A 24,172-nucleotide genomic window follows, 5' to 3' on the forward strand; every position below is an offset into this window, starting at 1 on the left:
GCGGGCTGGCTTCGGGCTTTGCGGGGTCTTCCTGCTTTGCCTGCTCCCACCCGTGGCTGCCGCTCTGTTCGAGAATGCCGGGCGTCTCCCAGCAGTCAGAGCTGCAAGGGCATAGGGAACACTGAGCCCCCATTTTATGAATTTGGAAGCTGAGACCCGGAGAAAGAAGTGAATAACCAAGGTGAGACAACATATTAGCGGCCAATGAAGACCCTAGTGGAGGTCTCCCAGCTCGCAACCCAGTGCTCCCCAGTCCCACTGAGAAAGCTGGAATTCTCAGGCCCTTCCTCCAGGACAGGATCTCAGAAGTCCTCCGGCCGTGGCCGACCCCAGGCACACAAGAATCTCAAAGGTCATCTTACTTTCCCACTCTGGCGTAGCACCACAAACATTCTCTCCCTGCCATGAGAGACTGGGAACAAGAATGCCCCTTTCCGGATGTCACGTGATGCTAACGAGAAGGGGCCTGGATTTTATTAAGTGTCCTGCACAAATCCTTCATCTAAGCAGAGAACAAAAGTGTAAGAGGCTTTCAAGTGGGTCATTCTGTTGAGAACAATGATGCACACGTGACATGAGGACACGACAGCTTCCCTTTCTGACAAGGAGGGTGGGGCGCCCTGTCCTGGGGGGGAGGATACTGCCAGCCGGAGGGCCGTCGCCCCACGGAGAGGAATGTGGTGAGGTCATTGGTCACAGCCTGGAGGAAGTGACAGCGCAGTGGACTGGAGAGAGCCCCGGAATCGTAGACGCCCTGCTGGAGAGGACCTCAGCTCATCTAGTCCGACACCGAGGCGTGGAGGCACGGGAGGACGAGCCTGTGGTCACCCTCATGGTTAGTGGTGGAGAAAATCTGAAACCCAAGTCATTAGCTCCCAGATTTGGGCTTCTCCCGGTATGTCCACCATCGCCCAGGCCCCCCACACATTCAGAACGTCTCTACCCCAATTCTGCAATCCTGCAAGCTTCCTGGGCGTGCACTGAAGGTTAGGGGTCTAGGCTGGCCTCTAACGTTGCTTCGTGCCACCTAGAAGCCTTGGTGATACCGCAGGCCAGTCCTCTTCCTCCCTGGTCGTGGTGAGCTCTTTGGAGTTCCCTTGGGTGGCGAATACCCCCACAGTCCGTGTCACTGATTGGCTGTGTTGGTTTGTGCTTTCCCAAGGCCTGCAGCACAAAGCCCACTCATTCTGAGGAACAAATAAGCCTGGATGACATAAGCATTCCATCCCTCATGGGCGTGTGCTATTTGACCTAGTTATTTCACTGCCCAGAGCAGCCACAGGTTTCCAGGGACCTGCAGAACCCTGCAAGAAAGAGAGAGCTGGCATTTTCGATGCTGTCCTTGAAAGAACCACTGGATGACTTATGATCTCCCAGCACTCTGGGCAGGTCCATTCTGGTAGGCAGGAAGGGAAGAGTCCACAGTCAGTGTCAAGTCACAGAGCAGACGGGGTCAGTTCAGTCCCGGCTCTGGCTGGTGGGCCGAGTGACCACACCCGTGGTTTGGGTGTGAAAGGCAAGGACTAAGCGGCGAGCAGTCTGAGTCCTAGTCCCAGCCCTGCCACCTCCTTGCTCAGTGACCTTGAGCAAAAGCCAGGGTTTCAGATTCTACACTGGAGTCACATTTGAGGGTTTGTGTGGCCCCAGCCTCCTGAGATTCTCTGAGACCTGCTCTTATCACCAGGATGGGTGTTAGGTCGGAGTCAGGCACTTTGTGCTTTGTGTTCCCGGGACCCCTTGCACACATCTGGACTCCAGCTGTCTGTGTCCATGTCCACCTCCCCCCAAGACCCAGTGCTGCATGAGGGGAGGGCCTGTGTCCTTCACCTCTGTGTCCCTAGTGCTGAGTCCGTACCCAGCTCATAGTGCTCTAGGCTGTTCATGTTATGAAGAATGAATGTATGAATGAATGAGTTCCACTTGTGTAAGTAGGATCAGCTGAATAAACACTTGGTAAAGAAGTTTCAGCACTCTACACCTTAGCTGTCCAACAGAAATATAATGGGAGCCACGTAAGTAATTTTAAATTGTCTCATAGAAAGAAACAAATTAATTTTAATAATATATTTCCCTTAATCCAATATATCCCAAATATGATGATTTCAACATGTAATCAATATAAATGCTATTAATGAGAGAGTGTACATGTTGCGTACCGAGTCTGGAATCTAAGGTGTGCCTTATACTCAGAGCACATCTCAGTGTGGCCTGGCCACGGTCCAAGTGCTCAGTGTGGCCTGGCCACGGTCCAAGTGCTCAGTGTGGCCAGTGGCTGTATTGGTCAGGGCAGCTCTAGAGCAGTGTCTTTAAAAGCCTTTTTCCTGAAATCCCCAAGCAGAAATACATGTGATGGGACAGGCCACGCACATAAAGCTGAAACAGAAGTTTCCGGAAACAGTGCTTACCTCTACAACATACAAAACGCTATGTCCTACTGTATTCTACTGCGCTCTTAAAAAATGTGATTGTAACCGGCAGAGTTAACTGTGGGTCTAGAGTCCATGACATCGCTCCAGGGGGTTACGCTTCTCCCCTGTGCCCTGCTTCTGCCCCTGGCCTGTGGTCCCCTGGGCCAGGGCTTGTTACTTGGGGGAAGAGCAGAGTCAAAGTGCAGGTAGGAAAGGCATCGTGAGGAGGAGCAATTCAGGGGTCAGTCCAGAACCCGGAGCAGGCGAATGCTGGGAGTCAGGATGCGGGGTCAGGCCCAGGTCAACAGAAGGAGCCAGGAGCCCACAGACATGGCTGGGCAGGCTCTGTTGCATACCCAGGCCAGGGGCCTTCAGGGACAGCGCCCACCCTGCAGAGCTCGGGAGTACAGGGAAGAGGGTGAGAAACACTGGTTCTCCAATCTCTGTGCCATGAATGTGTATGCTTCAGGAACATGGGGCCCGCCCTCTGGGGCCCCACCGCCAGATGTCTGAGAGCACTGTGGGCATTTACACAAGGGAGGCTGGAAGGAGACCACCAGTTGCTAGCTGGAGTCTAGAGCACGGCAGGCTCTTGCATAAACCTTTCCTCCCCTGGCCAGTCCTGTAGGCCAGTGATTCATAAGCGTTCATTGAAGACTGTTTGGGCTGGGCCCTGGAATGGAGAATTCATTTATTCCACAAACATTTACGGTAATGGTTTCTGCTCCCCGGCAGCTCACGTCAAGCGGGGGAAACTAGAAATAACCTCCCTCAAAGACAACCTGCACTCAGAGGGGTGATATGAGAAGTGATACTGTTTGCCGTTTCCTGAGCCCCTGGTAACTGGCCATCCGTGGTGTCCCTCGTTTCTCATAATCCCCACCCTGCCGGAGACATGTTATTATTGCCTTTGGCAGATGAGGGAGGTGGGGCTCCGAAAGCTCCCGTCACTTCCCAAGGAGATGCAGGCCGTCGTCCAGTCTCTCCTCGCCTCCCAGGGAGAGGTGTCAACAGAAAATGCTGCAGGTGGGGGTGAGGTGGTGTCAGGCGGAGCCAAGCCGGAGGAAGGCTCTGAGATGTTCCTTGGAGGCAGGCCTCTAGCTAGGTCAGCAAAAGGAGAAGGTGTTCAGGAGGCAGAGAGAGCATCCCCAGATGAAGAACACAGGTGCTTCCAAACCCTCCGGTCTTTCGCAGAGCAACCTTCTGCTCCCGTCCAGCACACGGGGCTTTTCTCTCCTGATGGCTCCAGAAACTCAGCAGGATCCCTCTGTGGGGCCAGACTGCCTGGTTTGCCTCCTGGCTCCTCCATCAGGCCTGTTACTTCATCGTTGGCCCCCCATTTCCACATTGTATTGACTGGTGATGATGAGTTCATATACGCCATGTGTGTAGGACAGAATCCAGCGCATAGTAAGTGCTCAAGAAATATATGTCACCATCGCCATCGTCATCCTTCTGACAGTCGTCAAACAAGCCCTGCATCAGATACACAGGTCCAAGGTTGCTGCCCGTTTCTGCGTCCCCCCGAATCCCTGAGCTGTGGCCCCTGCTTGCCTCGAGGGCCTGCGCTGTCATAGCCTCTCCACTCTGAGTCCTTGGATGCTTCCAGCCACAGTCACTGTGTTTTAATCAATTTTATAAAATTCCAAGGAATTGGAAGCTTTATTGTTTGTGAATTGAATTTGTGAATTCCCAAGGAAAGGGAAACTTGGCTCTCACTTACTAACGTAGGTTGCTCCTGGAAGTTAATTTTGGCCTCGGTGAGCCTAGATACCGGGTGCCTCTGGAAACCTCCGCAACAGAAATCACAGAAGGAACACAGACATGACACCTGCCCTTGTGGGGCCTCCAACCCAGTGGGGAAGCAGACACGGAACAGACAGCCACCTGAGTGCTCGGTGGGAGGCCACACGAGGGGGCCCAGCTTAGACGGGAATCAGAAAGGCTTCTCTAAGGAAGTGGTCAAAGCCGAGCCCTGAAGGATGAGCGAGAGTTAGCTGGTGAGGAGGGGAGGAAGATGGGCCAGGCAGAGGGTCCAGGCAGGGGAAAAGCTCAGCTCGATCAAGCGGCCAAATAGGTGATGTGGCGGCGGACAGAACTGGAACGCTAAGTGAGAGGCCAGGCTGTGCCTAACAGGCCACTTGGGGATTGTGGATTTTACCCTTCGATGCAGTGAGAAGGCCGTTCCAGGGACTTAAGATGGGGAGTGACTTGATTCAATATGCATTAACAGCACTCGTGGGCTGCCCTGCGGCGAATATTTTAGAATGAGCAAGCAGGACGGAGCCTAGAGGCTGTTGCATTTGTCCAAACGGGAGAAGACAGAATGCGATGAGTGTCGCGACGGCAGAAACGCAAAGCACCCAGATTTAGGGAAGTGAACAGATGTGATGATGGATTTCTTGTCAACCACAGAGGAAGAGGGGTTACCAGAGATGACCTCTGGGTTCTGGTGAGAACATCAGGCCGGATGGACTCCACTTCCCAGGATGGAGAGGGCTGGCGGAGAAGCGGATGGGAGATGGTCCTTCTGCTGGCTGGGGAAGTAAAGGGGGCAAAAGAGACAACTTTTCCAAGAAGTTCACTCTGATGGAGACTAAAGTGACAGGCAGAGGGTGGGCTCAGGGGAGGGCGGCCCTAAGATGGGAGGTGAGTGTCTGAGTGTTGAGGGGCAGGACCCAAGCGAGAGGAGGATGGTGAGTGAGGATCAGGAAAAGAGAGGTGATCCCAGGCAGGGTGGGAACCAAAGTGGGAGTCAGTGCAGCCCAGAGCTCCCAGAGAGAACTTGACTTTGATGGGCTAGACAGAGGGGAGGTAGCCCTGTGAGCTGAGCTGAGCTGAGCCAACAGGGTCACGTTGGGGATTCTCTTTCCCCAGCAGTGGGGGGCTCCCCTTGGTTATCTGGGTGCATGTGACAGCTTCCCTGCATGTTCACCATCGGTCATTTGCCCGATGATTTGCCCTCTCTGCCCCAGCAGGGAGCACTGGCAGGAGATGGGCTGGGGAGAGGAGGGAGGCCAGGTATCTCTTCCCCCTACAGGGTCCCTGCAGGCTGCTGTGTCCCCCCTCGACCAGGGGTAATGGCTCTTTTTTTTTTTTTAAGATTTTATTTATTTATTTGAGAGAGAGAGAATGAGAGAGAAAGCACATGAGAGGGGGGAGGGTCAGAGGGAGAAGCAGACTCCCTGCCGAGCAGGGAGCCCCATGCGGGACTCGATCCAGGGACTCCAGGATCCTGACCTGAGCCGAAGGCAGTCGCTTAACCAACTGAGCCACCCAGGTGCCCCAAAGGGGTAATGGCTCTTAACAGGTGCCCTTTCCACATACGTTCTTTGCTTTCCTGAGTCGGACATTGGCATCTTCCCCTCACTCCTGCTGGCCTACGGGCCATTTCTGTGTCCCACTCTTAGCCTCTGAGTGTTGGACTGTCCTTTGTGATTTTGTGATTTCCCTACACTCTGTCCGTACCTTTATTATCTTTTTAAAAAAGATTTATTTATTTACTTTAGAGAGGGAGAGCGAGTGGGGTAGGGGCAGAGAGAGAGGGAGAGACTCCTCAAGCAGACTCTCTGCTGAGCGTGGAGCCCAATGCGGGGCTCGATCCCAGGACCCTGAGATCTTGACCTGAGCTGAAATCAAGAGTCAGCTGCTTAACTGAATGAGCCACCTAGGTGCCCCCATCTTTATTTTCAAAATCCCTTTTTCTTAACTGTGTTCAAATCATCCAGTTTGAGTGTGCCATCACTTTCCTGATTGTATAGGGATAGTCACCCTTTTCGGGTTCAAAATGCACAGAGTATTAAAGTTAAAGTTGGGAAGAGGGAACTTAGATGTCTTCTCGTCCAACTCCTTTATTCAGGGAAGAAAACCAATATTCAGAGAGGCTGAGTGGGTCAGCCAAGGCCACACAGGAAGTTTGCAGCACATTTGATTTGCTTTTAGGGGAGAAGTGAATCCCAAGACAAAAAGCAATTCTCTCCTCTCCAGAAGAGGAGGCCTGGAACCTTGAGCTGATTATGGGATGCAGTTGGAAGAGTTTTGAGGGTGGGAGAAACACGTTCTTACCGTCTAGGACTTTATTGCCCACTCCAGAAACTTACCTTCAGAAGCTGTCAATAGTACCTGTTTGTTTTCCTCCCCCAGGGATAGGACCCATCCACCTCAATGAAATCGAGTGCACAGGGAATGAGAAGTCCATTATAGACTGCAAATTCAATGCCGAGTCTCTGGGCTGCAACCACGAGGAAGATGCTGGCGTGAGATGTAACATCCCTGCCATGGGCTTCCAGAAGAAGGTGAGGGGCTGTGTTCTCTTTTGGTCACTGAGTCCCAGAAAGTATGGGCCAGGTGGCCTCACACTCAAGGGTTCTAACAGCTGGTGTTCGAGGGCTCTGATGATGAACTCAGAAAGGGCTCAGACTCCGCTGCTGTCATTGTTAACGACATTGTCGCCTCACATTCATTAAGCGTGCCAAGTGAGAAAATGCATGGATAGCCACGCTGTCCTTAGTGGCAGATGGCGGGCATCCACTGCGTGCCACACTCTGCGCGGGGACTGGACGTGTGGCATGATCGCAATGCAGTCCTTTCTGTAAGGGACTCAAGGTCCGTAGTGCCTGTGACACCCTCGGCATGGTCCCTGTCCAAGAACCCAGGGGAACGACATCGACAGCAGGTCTACAAGCTACACAAGGGTAAGCACAATATAGACAATATTTTGGGACAGAAGACTGTGTTTTGGTAACCAGAGGGAAAGAAAGGGGAACCTTAACAACATTATACCAGAGACACACCCTTCCTCTCCTGAGATGGAGTCTCTAGAAACCTACATCGTGTCTCCTGGCTTGGGTGATCTTTCCCACAAGGGGAGCCAAGATGAATTCCTCTCGGTCTATCCCATCCTACAGAAAGGCCCAGTACATCCTATTCATTGCTCTTTTTTTTTTTTTTTTTTTTTTTGCAAGGTTTATTGAGTGATAGCAAAGTGATAGTACAAAGCTGCCAGGGAGGGAGGGGACCCGAAGGGGTTGCCCCTATTCAGATTGCTCTTCACTATCCCATGTATTTGGTTGGGTCCCATGCATCATCTGCTACCCGGCTGGCACGTTGGAAGAGCTTTTTAAGTGCTTATTTTAAAAATGAGCAGCTGCAGACGCATCAGGGTGCAGGATGGCTCCCCAGTTGGGTTCTTGCTTCGACAGTGATCTTGACCTTGGCACCAGCATGCCCAACTGGTCAGCCACAACGTGTGTTGTGCAATTCTCTGCCCGATGGGGCCCAAAATGGGACCCAAAATGGGACCCCAACAGCCTCAGCCAAGCCGTGCATTTGCCCGTAGGTGAGTAGGAGCACGGGCCGCAAGCCCCCAGCTGTGGGGGAGGCTTCCATCTCTAATTGCCCGGCAGCATTGCAAGATCACCGTACAGAGCTATGGAAGGTGACGAGCCACGGGTCCTGGCATGCTGTGGCAGCCTTCACTTCAGGCTGGTTGGAGGAGGGTGGAGTGAGGTTTTCAACCCAAGTGAAAGACGTAGGCCAAAGAAAGTGATGTTTTCCAGATGCATTTTGTGGTTGGGATGGCTGAGCCAGGCTGTGTGCTCGGTGAGGCTGGTGGCAGCCCCACACCCCCAGCACCGAGGGCCTCACCCTTGCTCGGGCCCTCCAGGCTCCGGCAGGTGCTCCCTGAGCTCGCGCAGGAGGCGTGGGGGAGTTTTACACCTGCTTGCCATCCCCCGGGAAGAAATGGGCAAGGTCACCTGTGAAGGAAAGTCCCACGGGCCGTACGGGTTGTCTCGCCACCGCAGCGGGCCAGCCTGTCACGTGGCGTGGCTCGGGGCTCCCACGGGCATGGGCAACCACGCCAGGCAGAACCGTCCAGACTCCCAGCTGTTATCACTGTGTTAGTTTGCCGGGGCCGCCATAGCAAAACACCACAGACTGGGAGACTTCCACAGTAAAAATGTTTGTCTTCACAGTTCGAGGGGCTAGAAATCCAAGATCAGAGTGCCGGCAGGGCTGGTTTCTCCCGAGGCCTCTCTCGGCTTGCGGATGGTCGCCTTCTCGCATGTCCTCACGCGGCCTTTGCATATGCATCCCCGGTGTCTCTTCCTCGTCTTGTGAGGACACCCGTCATATTGCACGGGGCCCACCCTTAGGACGTCATTTAACCTTAATTACGTCTTGAAACACCCTTTCTCCAGATAACAGCCATATTAGGGCTTAGGGCTTCAGCACAGGAATTTCATGGGGACACAAGTCAGTTCACCATCACTCACTGGGTGATTCCTTATTTAATTTCTTTGAGGCTTGAGTTTACTCCTCTGAAAATAAGGAAGTGAGAGCGATGATTTCCCTGGCTTCTCTGCCACCCCCTTCGTTAGGAAATTGACTTTTCTCTTGAATGGCTACTAAAGACCACGGACTTGGAATCGGGTGGCAAAGCCTCATTCTGCCCGCTGCTGGTGGGGAGGAGCCGAGCCTGGGAGGCTCTGGGAATGGCCGGTGGGGTTACCGGGCGACCACCCATGCTGGCCTCCGGTCCACCTCTGAGCCACGGGCCTCCCCTGGCCTGGCCTGGCCTGGTTAGCGGGACCAAGCCCGTGTGTGGAATGTGAGTTGGAAGGTGCCCGTGCTTCCTTTCAGGCTGACATCTGGGTCGTGTTCCCTCGCCTCCTCCCCCCTCACCTCCCAAAATAGGTGTGGGCCTGGTTAACCACAACCTTATCAAACCACGATGCAGCCTTGCTGGACTCCACCGGCCGGAAGTGTTTGGCTTTCCCTGTTGACACTCAGGAGAACGCCGCTGCCTTCTTTCAAACCCCAGGCTGCCGCCCTTGAGAACCAAAGGAGCAAGAAAAGGGAAATGCCAGGGTTGTTTTGAGGACGATTGACCTTCCCTGGCATCCTCACTGGGTGATGAGGCCGAGGGGTGAGGGCCAGAGGCCGCTGGCTGACCCGAGGCCTTTTGGGGTTCTGCCAGTGCTGGTGATTGCAGAGCACCTGTAGCTAGTGCGCCAGGCTGTTTCCAGAATGCTGGCGCCTCGGAGTAGGGCCGGGGCATGGAGGGCTATGTCCTGCGCCATGTGAGAGCTTCATGGCTGGCCTCTTGCTCCCTCTAGTCCTCTCTAGAAAACGAGAAAAGGCCCCCCATGCATCTTGAAGCGCCTAGACTCCTTCCAGAGCAGTGGCACCCTGGTCCCTGTCACAGAGGCTGCTCCAGGCCTAGTCAGCCTTGGAGAACCACAGCAGCAGCTCGGAGCCTCGGGAAGGGCTTCAAAGAGAGGCGCCAGCTCACCACTGGTGACCGCGTGGTTTCCTTACCTAGAGCCAACGTGCAGCCACGATCCTCAGCCAGAGCCCCCGAGGCTTCCCGTGGCTTTAGGTTGCGGGACAGGGATGCTGCCACATGGCCAGCCAGCTTTGGGCGGGCTGCACAGGCAGAGATGGACAAGGGAGAGAGTCCTCTGGAACCTCCTAAAGGGAGCCCTTCACACCAAGACTTAAACTTGGGAGCCCCCCTGCTCTCTGGTAGCAGGACAGAGTGATAACGGGGTTCTTCCGGCTCCCACATCTTCATAGTTCACTGGCCTCGCGATGACAAAATGAAGTCAGTTTTCAGGAGGTGGTGCCCACGAAGGGGGCCTCAGGAGGAACCATCCGCCCCTGGTGCAGTCAATAAGGCAGGGCACAAATAAAATAAAATAAAAATAAGGCAAGGCACAGTCCACAAGGAATTCAAAAATGGTAACAAACCCGTTTAAAGTCATTCTGCTCTTAGCTTCACTGCCCACTGGCATTCAGAGCTTCAGCGCTCCCCTGGCCCACTGGAAGGGTCCACACCTATGGCCTCCACCTCCCCAGGTGCACAGGCTTGGTGGGGGCAGCTGGAAACCACACCGGGGCGGGGGGGGGGGAGGGGATGGCCTGTGGTTCCCTTGAGATGCCCCTGATGGGTTTAAGCATACGCCCCACCCAAGGTGCTGGCCCTTCCTTGGCATGTTGAAGCTGGGTAGCCTGCCTTCTGCTGTTCTGGGATTTTCTCACTGGCTCCGCTCATCTTATTGGTCTATGTTTTCACATAGACCCAAACATATGTTAGTTGTGGGTAAAGTACGATCCATATCTAAGACCTCGTCCAGTGCCCACCTTCACCCTGGGCTCTCGGCCCAGAAACACTCAGGAAGACAAACGTTGGCCTCCCGAAGAACAGCCCTCTTCTCACCTGCTCTGACCCCCCCTATTTCTTCTGAAGAGAGTTTTGATTTCTGATGGGACTCTCACCCTAATAAAAATCATCACTAGGATGCTGACTAATATTTCTCGAGCACTTACTGTGTCCCGGGCCCTGTGTGAGCACTTTCCATGAATTACCTCATTTAATTCTTCCTCTCCACAAGCCTGGGAGGTAGACCCGGCATCGTGTCTGCCCTTGGCTTGTCTGTTTGCCAGCTGACCTCATTGACCTTTGCAGCCCCTAAGTCCATAATAAGAATCGAGACCTGTGCCCCAGGAGTATGCTGTTGCTAAGGATTGGCAAGCCAACAGCCCAACGTGCTCAGGGTTCCTAGAGTCACATGCCTTGTCCCAAAGGCTGAATTCCTAGGCATATAAAGGAAGCTGGGAAAGGTGCTTGGATTAGGGGTAGCATTTTTAGAGCCCTTCCCCAATCTCCAGATCTCTCTGCTTGAGCTCACCTAAGTTGGTCCATGCTTTCAGTCCATAAGGCTGATGATTCATTCATTCCAAAAGTAATGTTGGTGAACCTAACGTTTGTGAGGTACTGTCTTAATTATCGATCACACAGGAAACCACACAAATACAGCTCTGCCCTTGGGAGCTTATATTCGAGCGGAGGAGACAGATGTTAAACAAATTGTGAGTTAGCTTAATTATAACTGTTGTAAATGCTAAGAAGGAGATGTAGGAAGCGACAGAGTGTGTACATGACTGACCCCACTGACCCCAGTGAGAGGGAAGTGTTGCAGGGTACGGAATCGGAAGGGTGAACAAGGATCAGCCAGGCAGAAGGGCACCTGTATGTAGTGCGCTTACAGGTGTGACTTACTGCGTGACTCGGGCCAGAGAGTTAGGTAGCTGAGGAAACTGAGGCCCGCGTGCCTGGAGGTGGGAGAACAGGGTGCAAGCGTGAGTATTGGAGCAAGGGGAAGCCGCTGCCATGTGCCAAGCAGGGAAGCAATGCGAGCTGGGGTTTTTCAAAGCTGACTCTGGCTTCCGACCAGACAATAGGTTGATGAAGTCCAGAGCGGAGGCAGGGAGGGGAGAGGAGGTCTGGCTCAGGCCAGAGGCGATGGCCCTGGGACAAGAGAGTCTGCATGGAGCTGGAGGGAAGCGATGGACTGGAAAGAGACTCTGGAGATAAAATCCACGGAGGAGGGTTTTGACCGGATGCGGGGGGAGAGAGAGAGGACGGTGTCGAGGATGGCTCCCGGATTTCTGGCTTGTATAACAGAGTAGGCTGGGGATCGGCAGAGGACAGCTTGCAGGCCAAACCTATCCCTCTGCCTGTTTTTGTCATTATAGTTTTACTGGAACACAGCCATGCTCGGCCGTGTACACATCAGCCGTGGCTGCTCTTAGCTACGCGGCAGAGCTGAGTGTGTACGACACGGAGCGCTCGGCCCACAAAGCCTAAAATACCACCTGGCCCTTTACAGAAAGTGTGCGCCCCTGGAGTAGACCGTGGTGCCTTTTGCTGCAATAGGGAACAAGGGGGAGATAGAGCACAGGTTCAGGTGGAGACTGAGAAGATGCCACGTTCACATTTGGGGTCTCCCTGGTGCCAAGTGGAACTGTCAAATGGGCAATTGGTTCCAGGGTCTCAGAAGGGAGTTCTGGTGGAGAGGACAGTGGGGGCGGGGGCAGATGAGATCGGGAGCTGGAACCAGCCGAGCAGAGGGTGTATTCTAACATTTAAGGCCCCTTGACGCATCCTGCCAGGTGTCTGATTCTAAGGGCAGCCCTCCCCAGTAGTCTCACAGAGGGCAGCAGGGAGTAGGGGCAGGTGCCGCTCAGTGGGGGTCAGTGCACAGGCTTCTAAGGCTCGGGCTGCCTGCAGGTGGGGACCTAATACATAAGCCCATACTGGGCAGGATGCGGGCGCACAGCAGGCTCTCAGTGATGCTGTTGAATCTGACTGTGTCCCAGGCAGGACCCCTGGCCTGGGGGAAGCTGAGCTTGCTGGCAATATGGTGGGCAGCCCCCCTCTGTTCCCACGTGGTGACTATGCCTTTCTTTCCACAGCTGCGCCTGAATGGGGGCCGGAACCCCTACGAGGGCCGGGTGGAGGTGCTGGTGGAGAGGAACGGGTCCCTCGTATGGGGGACAGTGTGTGGTGAGAACTGGGGCATTGTGGAGGCCATGGTGGTCTGCCGGCAGCTGGGCCTGGGGTTTGCCAGCAACGCCTTCCAGGTGAGAAGCCCCCGCCTCAGCCCCTTCCATCCAGTGTGACCCTGCCCCTCTCAGTCAGCCCCTGCTTTCCATGCACCTTCCCCAGCTACCCAGGAGGTGGACAGCAAAGTGCCCTGGACTAGGGGGAGGGGGCAGGAACGTCATCCTGGCCTCCACTCTGCCCCTCACAGCCCTGAGTCCTAGGGTGAGATACGTTCCCCTCTGGCCTCTGTTTCCCCGCTACAGAATAAGGGGCTGGACTCTGGTTTCCAGGGTCCACTCCGCTTGGAGCACTGGGATTCACCCTGGGCTGAGGGCTGATTCTGGGTGTGCTGCTGTGCCTACGCAGAGGGAAGCAACTCGGTCCTACAGGACAATGGAGACCACCCAGCCCAAGGCCCAGCACCCCAGATGCCTTGGCTCACTCCCTTCGAGGCCCTTCCGGACAGACCGTTTCCCAACTGGTGTCTGTACTCATGCCTTCTCCCCTCGATTGGCTGGTAAACCTCTAAGCCTTGTCCCATCATCTGTGCCCTCCTCCCGCTGGCCCCTTCCTGAAAGAGAAGGACTCCACTGAAGGCAGCTAAGCCCCTGCCCCTTGCAGAAGGCAGCAGACGAGAGGCAAGAAGTGCTTTGGCTTCAAAAATCATTGACTTCTGGAGCCTGTATTGTGAGGACACATTGTCAGAAGGAGGCAGGGGGGAGAAGGAGGCAGAGATGAGGGGCTTGAGGTCTATTCCCATCTATACCTCCACCAGCCCGCTGTATAATGATCTGGGGCAAAACAGCCACCCTCCCATGCGTCCCTTCTCCTCCCTGTGGCATGGAATGAATAGTCCCAGGTCCTCAGTGTCCTGGCTCCAAACACTTTCTCAGTGTTTGGAGAAGAGGAAATGGCTGGAGCCCCCATCTTGCTTTGCTAACCCTGACTGGTTAGCAAGGGGGGGGGGGGCCCTGTCCCCCGGAACAGGATTTCTTAGTGGGGGACTTGGGTCAGCTCTGAAGCCTTGCTGAGCCTAACTGCCTGCCACAGGCTGGCTGGGTCCAGGGTAGGAGCTGAGTCCTGAGCAGAGGCCACCCTGTGGCTCCTCATTCCAGCATTCAGAAGGGACGGGCCTCCGAGAGCCCCGCCCACACCCGCCAGGGCCCTGGCTTCCCATAGGGTCTCTGCTAATGCTGCTTTGACAAGCCAAGGCACCCTCTGGGGCTCCAAGGAGAGAGGAAAAAACAGTGCCATTTAGCAGAGGGCTCGTCCAGCTATTTTCATTCCCGGTCAGCTCATTCTTACGTCACTTGGGCCTCAGCAGGGTCATGACGTGGGCCTGGATCTGCCACCGATTACACACCCTGTCCCTTCTCAAGGCCCCAGTTCTCTCTCTAGAGGCTGAGGGGGTTCTCTAGGTAAGCAGAACCAATAGGATGTATGCATGTTGAGCTATCACGTGTAAATAGCTTTCTTCTCTCCTGCCAATTCTGATCGATTGGTCGTGTCTCCCGGGAGCACTGTGCCGAGGATTCTGAGAGCACGTGCAGGTTTAGAGGAGAGAGGGTTGTGATGGACCAGTCATGTCTGCCCTGGGCTCAGGGCTGGGGAGCGAGCAGCATGAGTTACAGGTGCCTGCCGTTCCTGACACACAACACTGGACACCCATTTGACCAAAACCTTAGCTACGCTTTCCCCGCGGGGACCAGTGGCAGAACTGGAGCGTGAGGGTCTCCCCCACTCTGTCACCAACAAACTGCATGACTCTGGGGACATGGCTGTGTGTGCCTCTGCTGTCTCCATCCGAAAAAATGGGCTCATTTAGCTTTAGCCTTGGGATTTTCCTGAGGCTGAAAGTTGACAGAATATGAGAAAGTGACAATTCAGGGTGACACGCTTCCCATTTCTTTTGATTCCTCCAGGAGACCTGGTATTGGCACGGAAATGTCTACGCCAACAAAGTGGTCATGAGTGGGGTGAAGTGCTCGGGAACGGAGCTGTCCCTGGCCCACTGCCGCCACGATGAGGATGTGGCCTGCCCCCAGGGTGCAGTGCAGTATGGGGCTGGAGTCGCCTGCTCAGAAAGTGAGAGTCCCTGGGGGTCACATCCCTCCTCCCCGCCAGCCTCCAAGAGGGGACCAAGAGTCCCACTGGTTATTCCTGGCCAGGCTCTGGGGCCTCTGCCATGAGCTGAGCCGACACTTAGCCTTTTCCCTCGTGAATCTGGGAGGTGTAAGAGGCCCCGGATCTGGCCAGAGAACTTGAGAGCAGACCCCACCTGCCATTTATTAGCTGATCTTGGCAGAGTTAGTTAACCACTCTGATCTCTAGTTACTGTTTTTCCTGGACAATGGAAATTAAGTGTGACAGTGAATATGCACAGGTGCAGAGAAGACAATGATGCACCACCTTTTATGGTCATGGAGAGCTAGGGGAGGTCAGACCTGAGCTGGTGAGCTTCGTGCGCCCACTGACCCCTTTAGACTCACCCAGTGTTTTCTAAGCCTTGTAAGGAGGGACTGGCCACCCTGGCGTGAGCTCATCTGGGCGGACAGCACTAGCTATTCATCCTGTCTGAGGAGGAGATCATCACCCTTACTGGCCTCTGCAGGAGGAACATCCAAGCAGAGAGAAGCAGTCAGGGGCCTTTTCTTTGCTTCTTAATTTATATTTGTAATATACCATCATTTCCAAGAGGAGAGTAACATAATATAAGCCTAAATAAAATTCAAGGTAGCATAAGAGAAAAGCAGACATGAAAAGTAGGGCTGGCAAAAAGGTAGTGGCTCAAAATGGAAATGAGAGAGAGGTTAATAAAAAATACATACTATAGAGTCCTAAACATTTACTGTTGGGAGGTCATAAAATTCACCATGAGCTTCCTAACAGCCAAAGGAAAGAAGGAAGTCATTCTCAATGTCCATGAGGTAGAAACACACCCATGAGATTAGAGAAGCCCACTGTTCTAGATTCTGAGATGGAAAGGGAATTTCTCATGAAGACAGACAGTTATGAGATAAACAGTGCCCTTGACACCTCATGGCAAGTGAGAAATGAGTTTCATGGGGCTCTGAGAACTCCTCAAATTAGTCTAAAGGCATCACTCAGGGTGACTATGGGAGCGGGGGCAGTGGCCACTTGGGCCAGGAACACAGCTCTTGGTGGATCTGGCTTAATGCATGTTAGAGTATTCAGAGATGAAGTATATTCTTCAGGCCACCCTTCGTAATTACTTTTTCTCATCCAACCAGTTCCATCCTGTATCTGCAAGTCTTCCTTTCTCTCTCTCTTTCCCTCCTGACCCACCCCCCCACCCCACCATACACAATCCATCTTTATTGTTACCTTTCCGTGTTTTCTCGACTCCCTCTACCTCCTTCCCTCCGGCTTCCTCGGCCCGTGTCCAGATGCCATTCTTCCAGATTGTATTCGTGCAGACGCTCCTCCACGGGATCCCCACAGTGACATGTGTCCCTTTGATTGCTCCCCCTCCCCAAAGCCAGAATCGATGCTGGTCTCCCACTCACACCTCCATCCTGTTAGCAAACCCGTCCAGGCTTTCCCGCAGCACTTTAGGTGAATGCAGGGACTTGCACAAGGCACGTGTTGTCCAGCCTCATTTGGGGCCACTGTCCACCTCCCACCCCTCCTCGCTGGCCCAGCCACACAGGCTTTGGTGCTCCTTCATGCCTGAGGGGACTGGCCATGCTACTTAGCCTTGTAGAGCTACTTCCTGTAATCCCTGCTCCTCCTTCCAGGGAGAAACTAAAACCTAACTGCCTCCGGGGAAATCCTTCCTGACCTCCTCCCCCTGCCCAACTGGGTCCCTCGGTTATAATTTCCAACACCCTCCATATTTCCCCTTCTAGCTCTGATCACAACTGTAATTAAGTAATTAATATGGGCTTCTGTCTGTCTCTCCTGCAACAATGTAGGGTCTGCCTTGTTCAGCACTGTCCAGAGAGCCTAGGGCAGGGTTTACTAGAATACTTGGCGGACAGGTGGATGAATGCATGCTTCCAATGAGCTTCTGGTGGATATTTTGGATGTTAGGGAGGTCAAGGCCCCGTTGCATGGCAGGTGCTGAGAACACAGCTCCCAGGCTACCAGCTCACTGCAGACCATGTTATGTTCAGACTCCAGAGCTGGAGCTAGGCTGGTCTCCTCTCAGAAGAGAGAGCAATGGAGACCCATTCGCTCAGCTCAGACATAAGCAGAGGGGCTGTCCATTAAGTACTGACTAGGGTATAGACAATGAATAAGAGACCCATCACACCCTCCAATAAAAGTGTGCCCAGGACACTGAGCACCGGTGATGCTGCATTCTGGTGTGTGTCCTCCAAGACGAAGTATTTCTCAACAATTGAGAGCCCTCTAATTGGTGTCTTCTACTCCCTACCCCACATCTCATCTGTGTGTACCCTTCAGACTCTTCAGTTCCACATCCAAACCCTGCAGGTGGATTTGCTCTCTAGAGGCTGCCGGCCCCAGGGGGTACAAGTGTGTCTTGAGAACATGCAGCCCTTCTGCCCAGCAATGTTACTTCTAGAAACATATTCTAAAGAAATAACTTAAGTTTCATACACAGATTTACTACAGGATGTTTATCACAGCTTTATCCTTAACGGTGAGACATGGCAAGCAACCAGTGTATCTAAAAACATGAGATAGGGTTATGAATTCAATATTATGTAGCCATGAAATACATGTGGTAATGGATATTTATTAGCAAGGAAATATGTCAAGATATATTTTAAGGGAAACGGTATTAGCAAACTGTAAATCTACATACAGTATTACACGTGTCATAAACTGTATGTGTATCCTTCCCAGAAGGATCAGACCAAGGCATTCCTGGTGCTTTCTCTCCAGGAGGCACAATATTATTGCTATTGTTTGTTTTTTATTATGGAAAATCTCCAGCCACCCAAGAGTAGAGATCACAATATCATGAACCCTCGTGTTTTGCCCATCATTTTGCGCTGATAGCTGTAGAGGTGTCCAAGAGGACTCTCAGAGGAGGGGAAGAGGAATTTGGGGTAGCATTCCTCAAGGAAGGGGACCTTGAGAGACCAGGAGACAGTCCCAGCTGGTGGTGCTAGGCAGGATTGGGGGTTTGTCCCAGCTCAGGTGTCAGAAGCAAAAGACTTGGGAGGGGTGAGGGGGTCTCTCGTCTTGTTTGAACATCGTGTCTGCCCTCCCCAGCTGCCCCTGACCTGGTCCTCAATGCGGAGATCGTCCAGGAGAGCACCTACCTGGAGGACCGTCCCATGTTCATGCTCCAGTGTGCCATGGAGGAGAACTGCCTCTCAGCCTCGGCCGCCCAGACCAACCCCACCACGGGCTACCGACGCCTTCTGCGCTTCTCCTCCCAGATCCACAACAACGGGCAGTCTGACTTCCGACCCAAGAATGGCCGCCATGCGTGGATCTGGCACGATTGTCACAGGTGAGCCCTCGTGCATCACCCGCCGGCCACGCTGGCCCGACACGCTGCAGGGCCTGCATGGGATTCAGAATCGCAGGCTCCCTCTGAGACAGCCGAGAGGCCACACACCCAGGAGGCAGGGAGTCCGGGTCGCCACAGTGGCCTTCCACATTTACTGAGCCATTCTCCAGTCCCGGCTGCCCCGGCCCCACGCACCTTCCCCGAGCCTGGTCTCTTTCTTGCCTCCGGTGCCTAATGTTAGGAAACAAACTTGGAGTACCCGATGTCTCTCTACTGACCCTTTGGTCGATGGTTTTCAAGTGCATCTACGGCAAGTTCATGCTCTGCAGGGTGCTTGGGGGTTCTGCAGTTTTTGGACTCTGAGTTCATTTATAGATATATTTGAGGGGCGCCTGGGTGGCTCATTCGGTTAAGTGTCTGCCTTTGGCTCAGGTCATGATCCCAGAGTCCTGGGATTGGGCCCCGTGTCGGGCTCCCTGCTCAGTGGGGAGTCTGCTTCTCCCTCTCCTACTCCCGCTGCTTGTGCTTTCTCTCTCTCTCTCTCTGAATAAATAAATTAAATCTTTTTTAAAATATCCTTAAAATATATATATATGTGAAATATCTCGAGGAAGGTATTGGGTGTGGAGGCAAGAGTTCTAGGCCCAGTAGTCATGAGACCTGGTCTCTCAACCCAGCCATGCCTCTAACCAGCTGCGTGATGTCAGGCCATCTGGGCCACATCACCTGGAACTTCCAGAGTCCCTGCCAGCCCTCAGCCTGTGGACTTGGCCCCAGTGCTATAAATCCTACACAAGAACAGAAATCCTAGAGCCAGCCCTAGCTCAACAGAAGCCACCCCATTCATCTCCTTGTCTTGTCTTTTCTTTTTCTTTGCCTTGATTCTTACTCTAATGCAGAGCCCACTGCCCTAGCTTGTTCATATTTTCCTGCTGGGACCTGACTTGGGCAGGTAGAGAGAACAGCAGAAGAGAGGACACTTTTGAAAATGAAGGGGGGAGGCCCTGCCATGCAACAGGGCAGCAAGCCCCCAAGGGGTCCACAGTGAGCGCCCCCCCGGAAGCCCTCCATCTCTGCAACAGAGCTCCCTGCTTCTCACAGGGAGGCCCGTGGGCTGGCAGAGTCTGCCTGTTGCAGACCTTTGCATCAGAATCTGCATTTTGACAGGATCACCAGGTGATTGTGTGCGTGTGACGTTCAAGTCTGAGAAGCCCCGGCCCAGCTAGGACTAGGCATCCTTCCAGCTGGAAAACCTAGTGACCACTGTGAGGGGCACAAGAACTGACATTTATTGACCCCCTTCTAAGTGCCAGGTACATTTTCAAGGGTAAGGGAATGGGAGACTCGGTGTTTATATGACTTTTCCAGAAAGTCCAACAGGAAGTTGCCAGGCAGGGATCCCCGGCTCGTGTCTGACTCCAAAGCGAGTGCTCTTTCTGTTACCTCTGCTGAATCTTCATCAGAAATCTGTCCTTGCCTGCTTCTGCGTGTCACAACGGATGGTCCAGTCACATTCAAATCGGTGTAGTGATAGAACTGTTCAATCTGTTTCAAAGAAAAGACTAGGATAGAACTTAGGGTGTTGATTTTCCTTCATAATTATTATCCATATGTTTTGAATGTCCTAATTAGCCAAAGAATTTTTGGTCTCTATATAGAAGCATGTCAGCCTTCTGCAGGGTGGATGTCGGAGAGTAAAATTAAAGTTGTGACCAGACTGGTGCCGGATTTCCTTAGAGAACAGATGGGTGGGAGCCCTGGGGCTGTGGGGCTGGTGCTGCCCACTGTAAGTTGGACATAATTGCATCTCTGTCCCACACGTGGCTGTCCACCCAGACATTACATGGTGGGAGTCTCCGTGGGACATCTGCTAGCTCTCCAAGCAGTGGTCTGTCCTCTAAGAGTACACATGGCAACACCATGGAAGTGTTTCTTCTGATCTGGAGCCCCGGGCATTCTGATCTCTTCCCCACCCCACCCCTTGCTTTTCCTGCCATCCTATTTCATTTCTTTGCTTACAGATGTTCTAGTCGGTGGTTTGGGAGGAATGGATGGAAAAAACATGCTGGCCAAGCATATGTTCCTTCAAGTCACCTCTTCCTCGTCCATAACTGAGAACCTATGACCATGAGATCTCAGGGAGCATAAGAGGGTCCCCCTACCCCCTGCCCCCAGCCTCCAGAGCTCCAGGGGACATCTCCAAGCTCTGTAGGAGGACCTTTCAATCGGACTTCTGGCCCCAAACCTTGGTTGGGCCCCTTTGGGAGTCTGATGAAAGCAAGCCCTTCTCCCACTCCAAAAAAAAAAAAATTATTTCTAGAAGATTAACCATCCTCTTTCAGCAGATTTACTGACTGTGGAGCCAAAGTTGAGAACCCTGGCTCAAATGAGTGTGCATGGGGACAATTATCATTCCCAAAGCAATTAATGCCAAGATGAGGAACAGAACTATGTTCTTTGAAAGCCTTCACATGAAACCTAAAGACTGAACCCCTTAGCACCTTTCTTGCCAACCAGACATAGAAGAAAATGCCCTGAGTTGTCCTCTCCCATATGCATCACGCCCTTGGTCGATGACCCTACCTGTGGCCCAGGGAGCGGGGCCACACCTGTTTAACTGGCATGTCATGTCACAGGTCCGACAGGGTCCAGACGGAGCTGGGCACAGGGCAGCTCTGTCCCTGCTGTGGTCTGGAGACGAGCCCTCGCAGCGCAGGCAGCCCCACGAGAGGCGCTGGGAGCCAGCAAGCAGGTGCCCGGCACAGGTACCCCCCTAGCGAGCCGGGGACAGCCCTGCTACAAAGGGGAGACTTCCGTTTACTCTGCCCGGCTCCCACCATGTGCAGAGCAGGCTCCATGTTGGATCAAAGCCCCACAGATGCGATGTGGCCTCTGGGAGCCAATTTTAGGCCCTCGTCACATCCGTAGGGCTTTGTTCTGGCCGGAGGGCTCCCAGCATGTGGGGAAGGTGGGGTGGAGCGAGCGGAAGACCCTCGCCCTTCATGACAGCACCTCCTGAGCCTGGAACACAGCCCCCGTATTCTCGGCAATGGGGACAGGAGCATTGTCCCCAGTGCAGCTGAGCATCAGCCAGGACGTCCATTCTGGAGGCACCAGAGGATGAAAGGTGACAGCATCTACAGTGCGCACTGACTCTCTGATTCAGAGTTTTATGTGGGCCCCAAGTGACCTAGGATAACAAAGGGTATACCCAACCCTGCCGTCCTCCTCTGGACTCACTTGGTCTGTTTTCCACGTATTCCTCATCTCCTCCTTCCACTGACACCATGTCTTAGAATAATACTGAGCTCCAGAGTCTTGTGGTAGAAGGCCGTCCTTCCTTTTCTCCAGATTACAATGACTTACACCAAGTGTCAGGTTATTCTCGCTCTCCTTAGGTTCTGGCATTTCTTTCCAAGTTGTAATCTCCCTAGGTCCTACCCCATGGACCCAGCCCCCTCTTAGACTTCCAAAGGTCGGGACACCTCAGCGTGGAACGAGGAAGTATACCCTCATCACCAATATGTGCCCTCCTGCCTTCCTGGGGGCCCCATCTGTATTTCCTGGGGGGCATGGGGGGCAGGGGTGCCTCGGCCTCTATAGCCAGCCAGCGGGGAGGGGGACGTGGCCCCGGGGGTGATGTCCACACCTGTCCCAGAGGTAAAACACGGGAGCTCCGGGACTGCAGCCAGCTGGAATCAAGAGGCTCCAAACCAGCTCTCTCCCTCCTCGTGTTTGCGGGGAAAAACTGAAGAGCTAGAAAGACTCTTAAATCAAGTCTGCAGGAAGCAGGAGGAGCAGGAGAAGGTCAGCCTTACAACAGTCCCTCTGTGGACTCTGTCTGAATTTTGTTTAGACAACGGAATATAAACCCATTTCTCTTCAGTCTTTCCAGCCGGTAAACATGGTAACATAAACCCCTCTGTGAAAGATGCAGACATGTTTTACGCAGTGAGTCAGACCTCATGTCTCATCCTGCTCCTTCGAGAAGCCAAAATAGACGCGTTCAAAGTCATCACTTCGACTTGCCACAAAATGTATCCTTGTGAGTGTTCTCAGGGGGCCCCTGGCTCAGCATCGCTTTACCCAGAGACATGAGCAACCTGGGAAAAGCCCGTTAGGAACTCCTGACATTATTTTTAGCGCAAGCCAACATAGGAGGAAGGGGGAAAGAGCCTCTGATTTCCTCTCCGAAAACCTATCGTTTTAATTCCCTCCTTGCCACTGTCCTGACTGCCCCTACTCCCTCGGAGGGAGCCTGAGGCCGGCCCCGGGAGGCCTGGGGATGGAGGACGGCTGGGAATGGTAGCAGCAGAGTAGCGACGGTGGTGCTTATGAAAATACTACTCGTGGTACTACCGTTAGCAGGAGTAACAACGAGAGAGTTGGCAGGTGCTGAGTACCCCTCTGTTACAAGCCCCCTGGGAGGTCTTTCTGTGGTTTCTCTGATTCCATCCTTCTGGGACCCCTAAGAGTGGGTCCTGTGATCATCCCCTCTTTCCTGAGGAAGAAGCTCAGCTAGTTTTGCTCCCCGAGCCTTGGGTGCCCTGTATTTCTGTTCTCCACTTGCCGCATGTCCCTGTGATGCCGGAGACGCGCGTGTTCAAACAGTTGCACGCCCCGGTGATACCCACGTTGCAGCTCCGGCTGGGCCTGGCCCGCCCGGTGCCTGGTGCCTCAGGGAGGCCCCGGCCCACATGGCAGCCATCTTCCCCTGGTTTATTCTGAACCAAACGCAGCACCGCTTTCCAAGAACCTGCATCTGTTCTCAATTCCTCGTGAGCAAGAGATGGGACACTGTTACACAAGAGCGCGCCCTCCTCTGCTGTCACCCTGAGCCCACAGGGATGCGCCTGCCACGCTCTGCTCCTTCCCAAGGACCTGAGAGCCCCCTTTGCCCCTTTTGTCACGTCCCAGGTGAGGGGCACAGACTCCTGCCGCCCGCTTCCCAGCTGGTGCCTGGCCCGGGGCCTCCCTGCCTCGAGTCCGGGCTGTGGGAGGGTCTTGCCTGGATACCCCCTGCCTCTCCCGTGCCCGCTCTTCCCGCCTTCCCCCTCCTCGACGTGCCGTCCCCGCCACATCCCCACTTCAGAAAGTTTCCGGAGATCTCAGAAAGTCACTTTCATCAGTCTGCAGGAAGTGTACCAAATAGGGATGGGCTGGGAGGGCCACCCCAGCGCCCAGGGGGTTAGAAAAAGCACTGACTAAGGAGCTCTTCATGGATGGCACGCACGGCCTGGCGGGCCCTCTGCCCCCCAGCGCCCCTCGCTAACCCCCACAAGGCCCGGGGCGCTCCGTGCAGGCTCGTTCCCGCTCAGCCACTGGGAGGGCCGAGGCCTGCGCGGGCGAGGGCCTCTGGCGGGGGGCAGCACGGTTACGGCTTCTGCTTCTGCCCTCCCGTTCCTCAGGCCGTCACCCACTCCTCTTGCACGGGCCACCCCTTTGGACGCCCCGCTCGAGGCAGCTGCTGGTCGGCGGCACGGCTCCGGTCACTGACCTCTGGGCCCTCTGTCTCTGTGTCTCTCGCTCGCTCCAGGCACTACCACAGCATGGAAGTGTTCACCCACTATGACCTCTTGAACCTCAATGGTACCAAGGTGGCCGAGGGCCACAAAGCCAGCTTCTGCTTGGAGGACACAGAATGTGAAGGAGGTATCTTTGGGTGGGTGGCTTCAGAGGGACTCCCATGCTCCCACCTGTCCTGGAGCCCAGGCCTGATGCCGGACCCTCACGCTGGCCACGGCTGACTCTCCTCAGGGCCCTCCGTGGCTATACTCGGGGCTGGGCATGCGGGCGGGGCCTGCTGTGGAGGCGCTGGACCCCCCCCGAGTCATGCCGGGGGGCACTGGCGGGTCCACATGGCCCCCAGGTGGGGCCAAACCTGGCCCGACGTCCCCTCCGCCTCTCTCCCTGTGTCCCAGCGCC

General features: G+C 54.2%; 1 protein-coding gene across 11 annotated transcripts in view; it reads left to right on the top strand.

The window, feature by feature from the left end:
- LOXL2 (lysyl oxidase like 2) overlaps nucleotides 1-24,172 on the top strand; it is an 87,706-nt gene that overhangs the window by 58,924 nt on the left and 4,610 nt on the right. For 8 of the 11 annotated variants that reach the window (XR_013446596.1, XM_078069506.1, XM_078069505.1 and 5 more), the window contains 5 exons: nucleotides 6,552-6,703; nucleotides 12,669-12,836; nucleotides 14,721-14,883; nucleotides 18,004-18,247; nucleotides 23,784-23,899. Coding sequence is in view for 8 of the 11 variants with exons in the window: in XM_078069506.1 (XP_077925632.1) it covers nucleotides 6,552-6,703; nucleotides 12,669-12,836; nucleotides 14,721-14,883; nucleotides 18,004-18,247; nucleotides 23,784-23,899 (843 nt within the window). In the remaining 3 variants the exon portion in view is untranslated. Of the gene's footprint in view, nucleotides 1-6,551; nucleotides 6,704-12,668; nucleotides 12,837-14,720; nucleotides 14,884-18,003; nucleotides 18,248-22,133; nucleotides 23,165-23,783; nucleotides 23,900-24,172 lie in introns of those variants that run through there. The other 3 variants (XR_013446598.1, XM_078069510.1, XR_013446597.1) reach the window with 3 other exon arrangements.

This window comes from Halichoerus grypus, chromosome 3 (assembly GCF_964656455.1).
Source record: "Halichoerus grypus chromosome 3, mHalGry1.hap1.1, whole genome shotgun sequence".
NCBI classification, from domain to species: Eukaryota; Metazoa; Chordata; class Mammalia; order Carnivora; family Phocidae; genus Halichoerus; species Halichoerus grypus.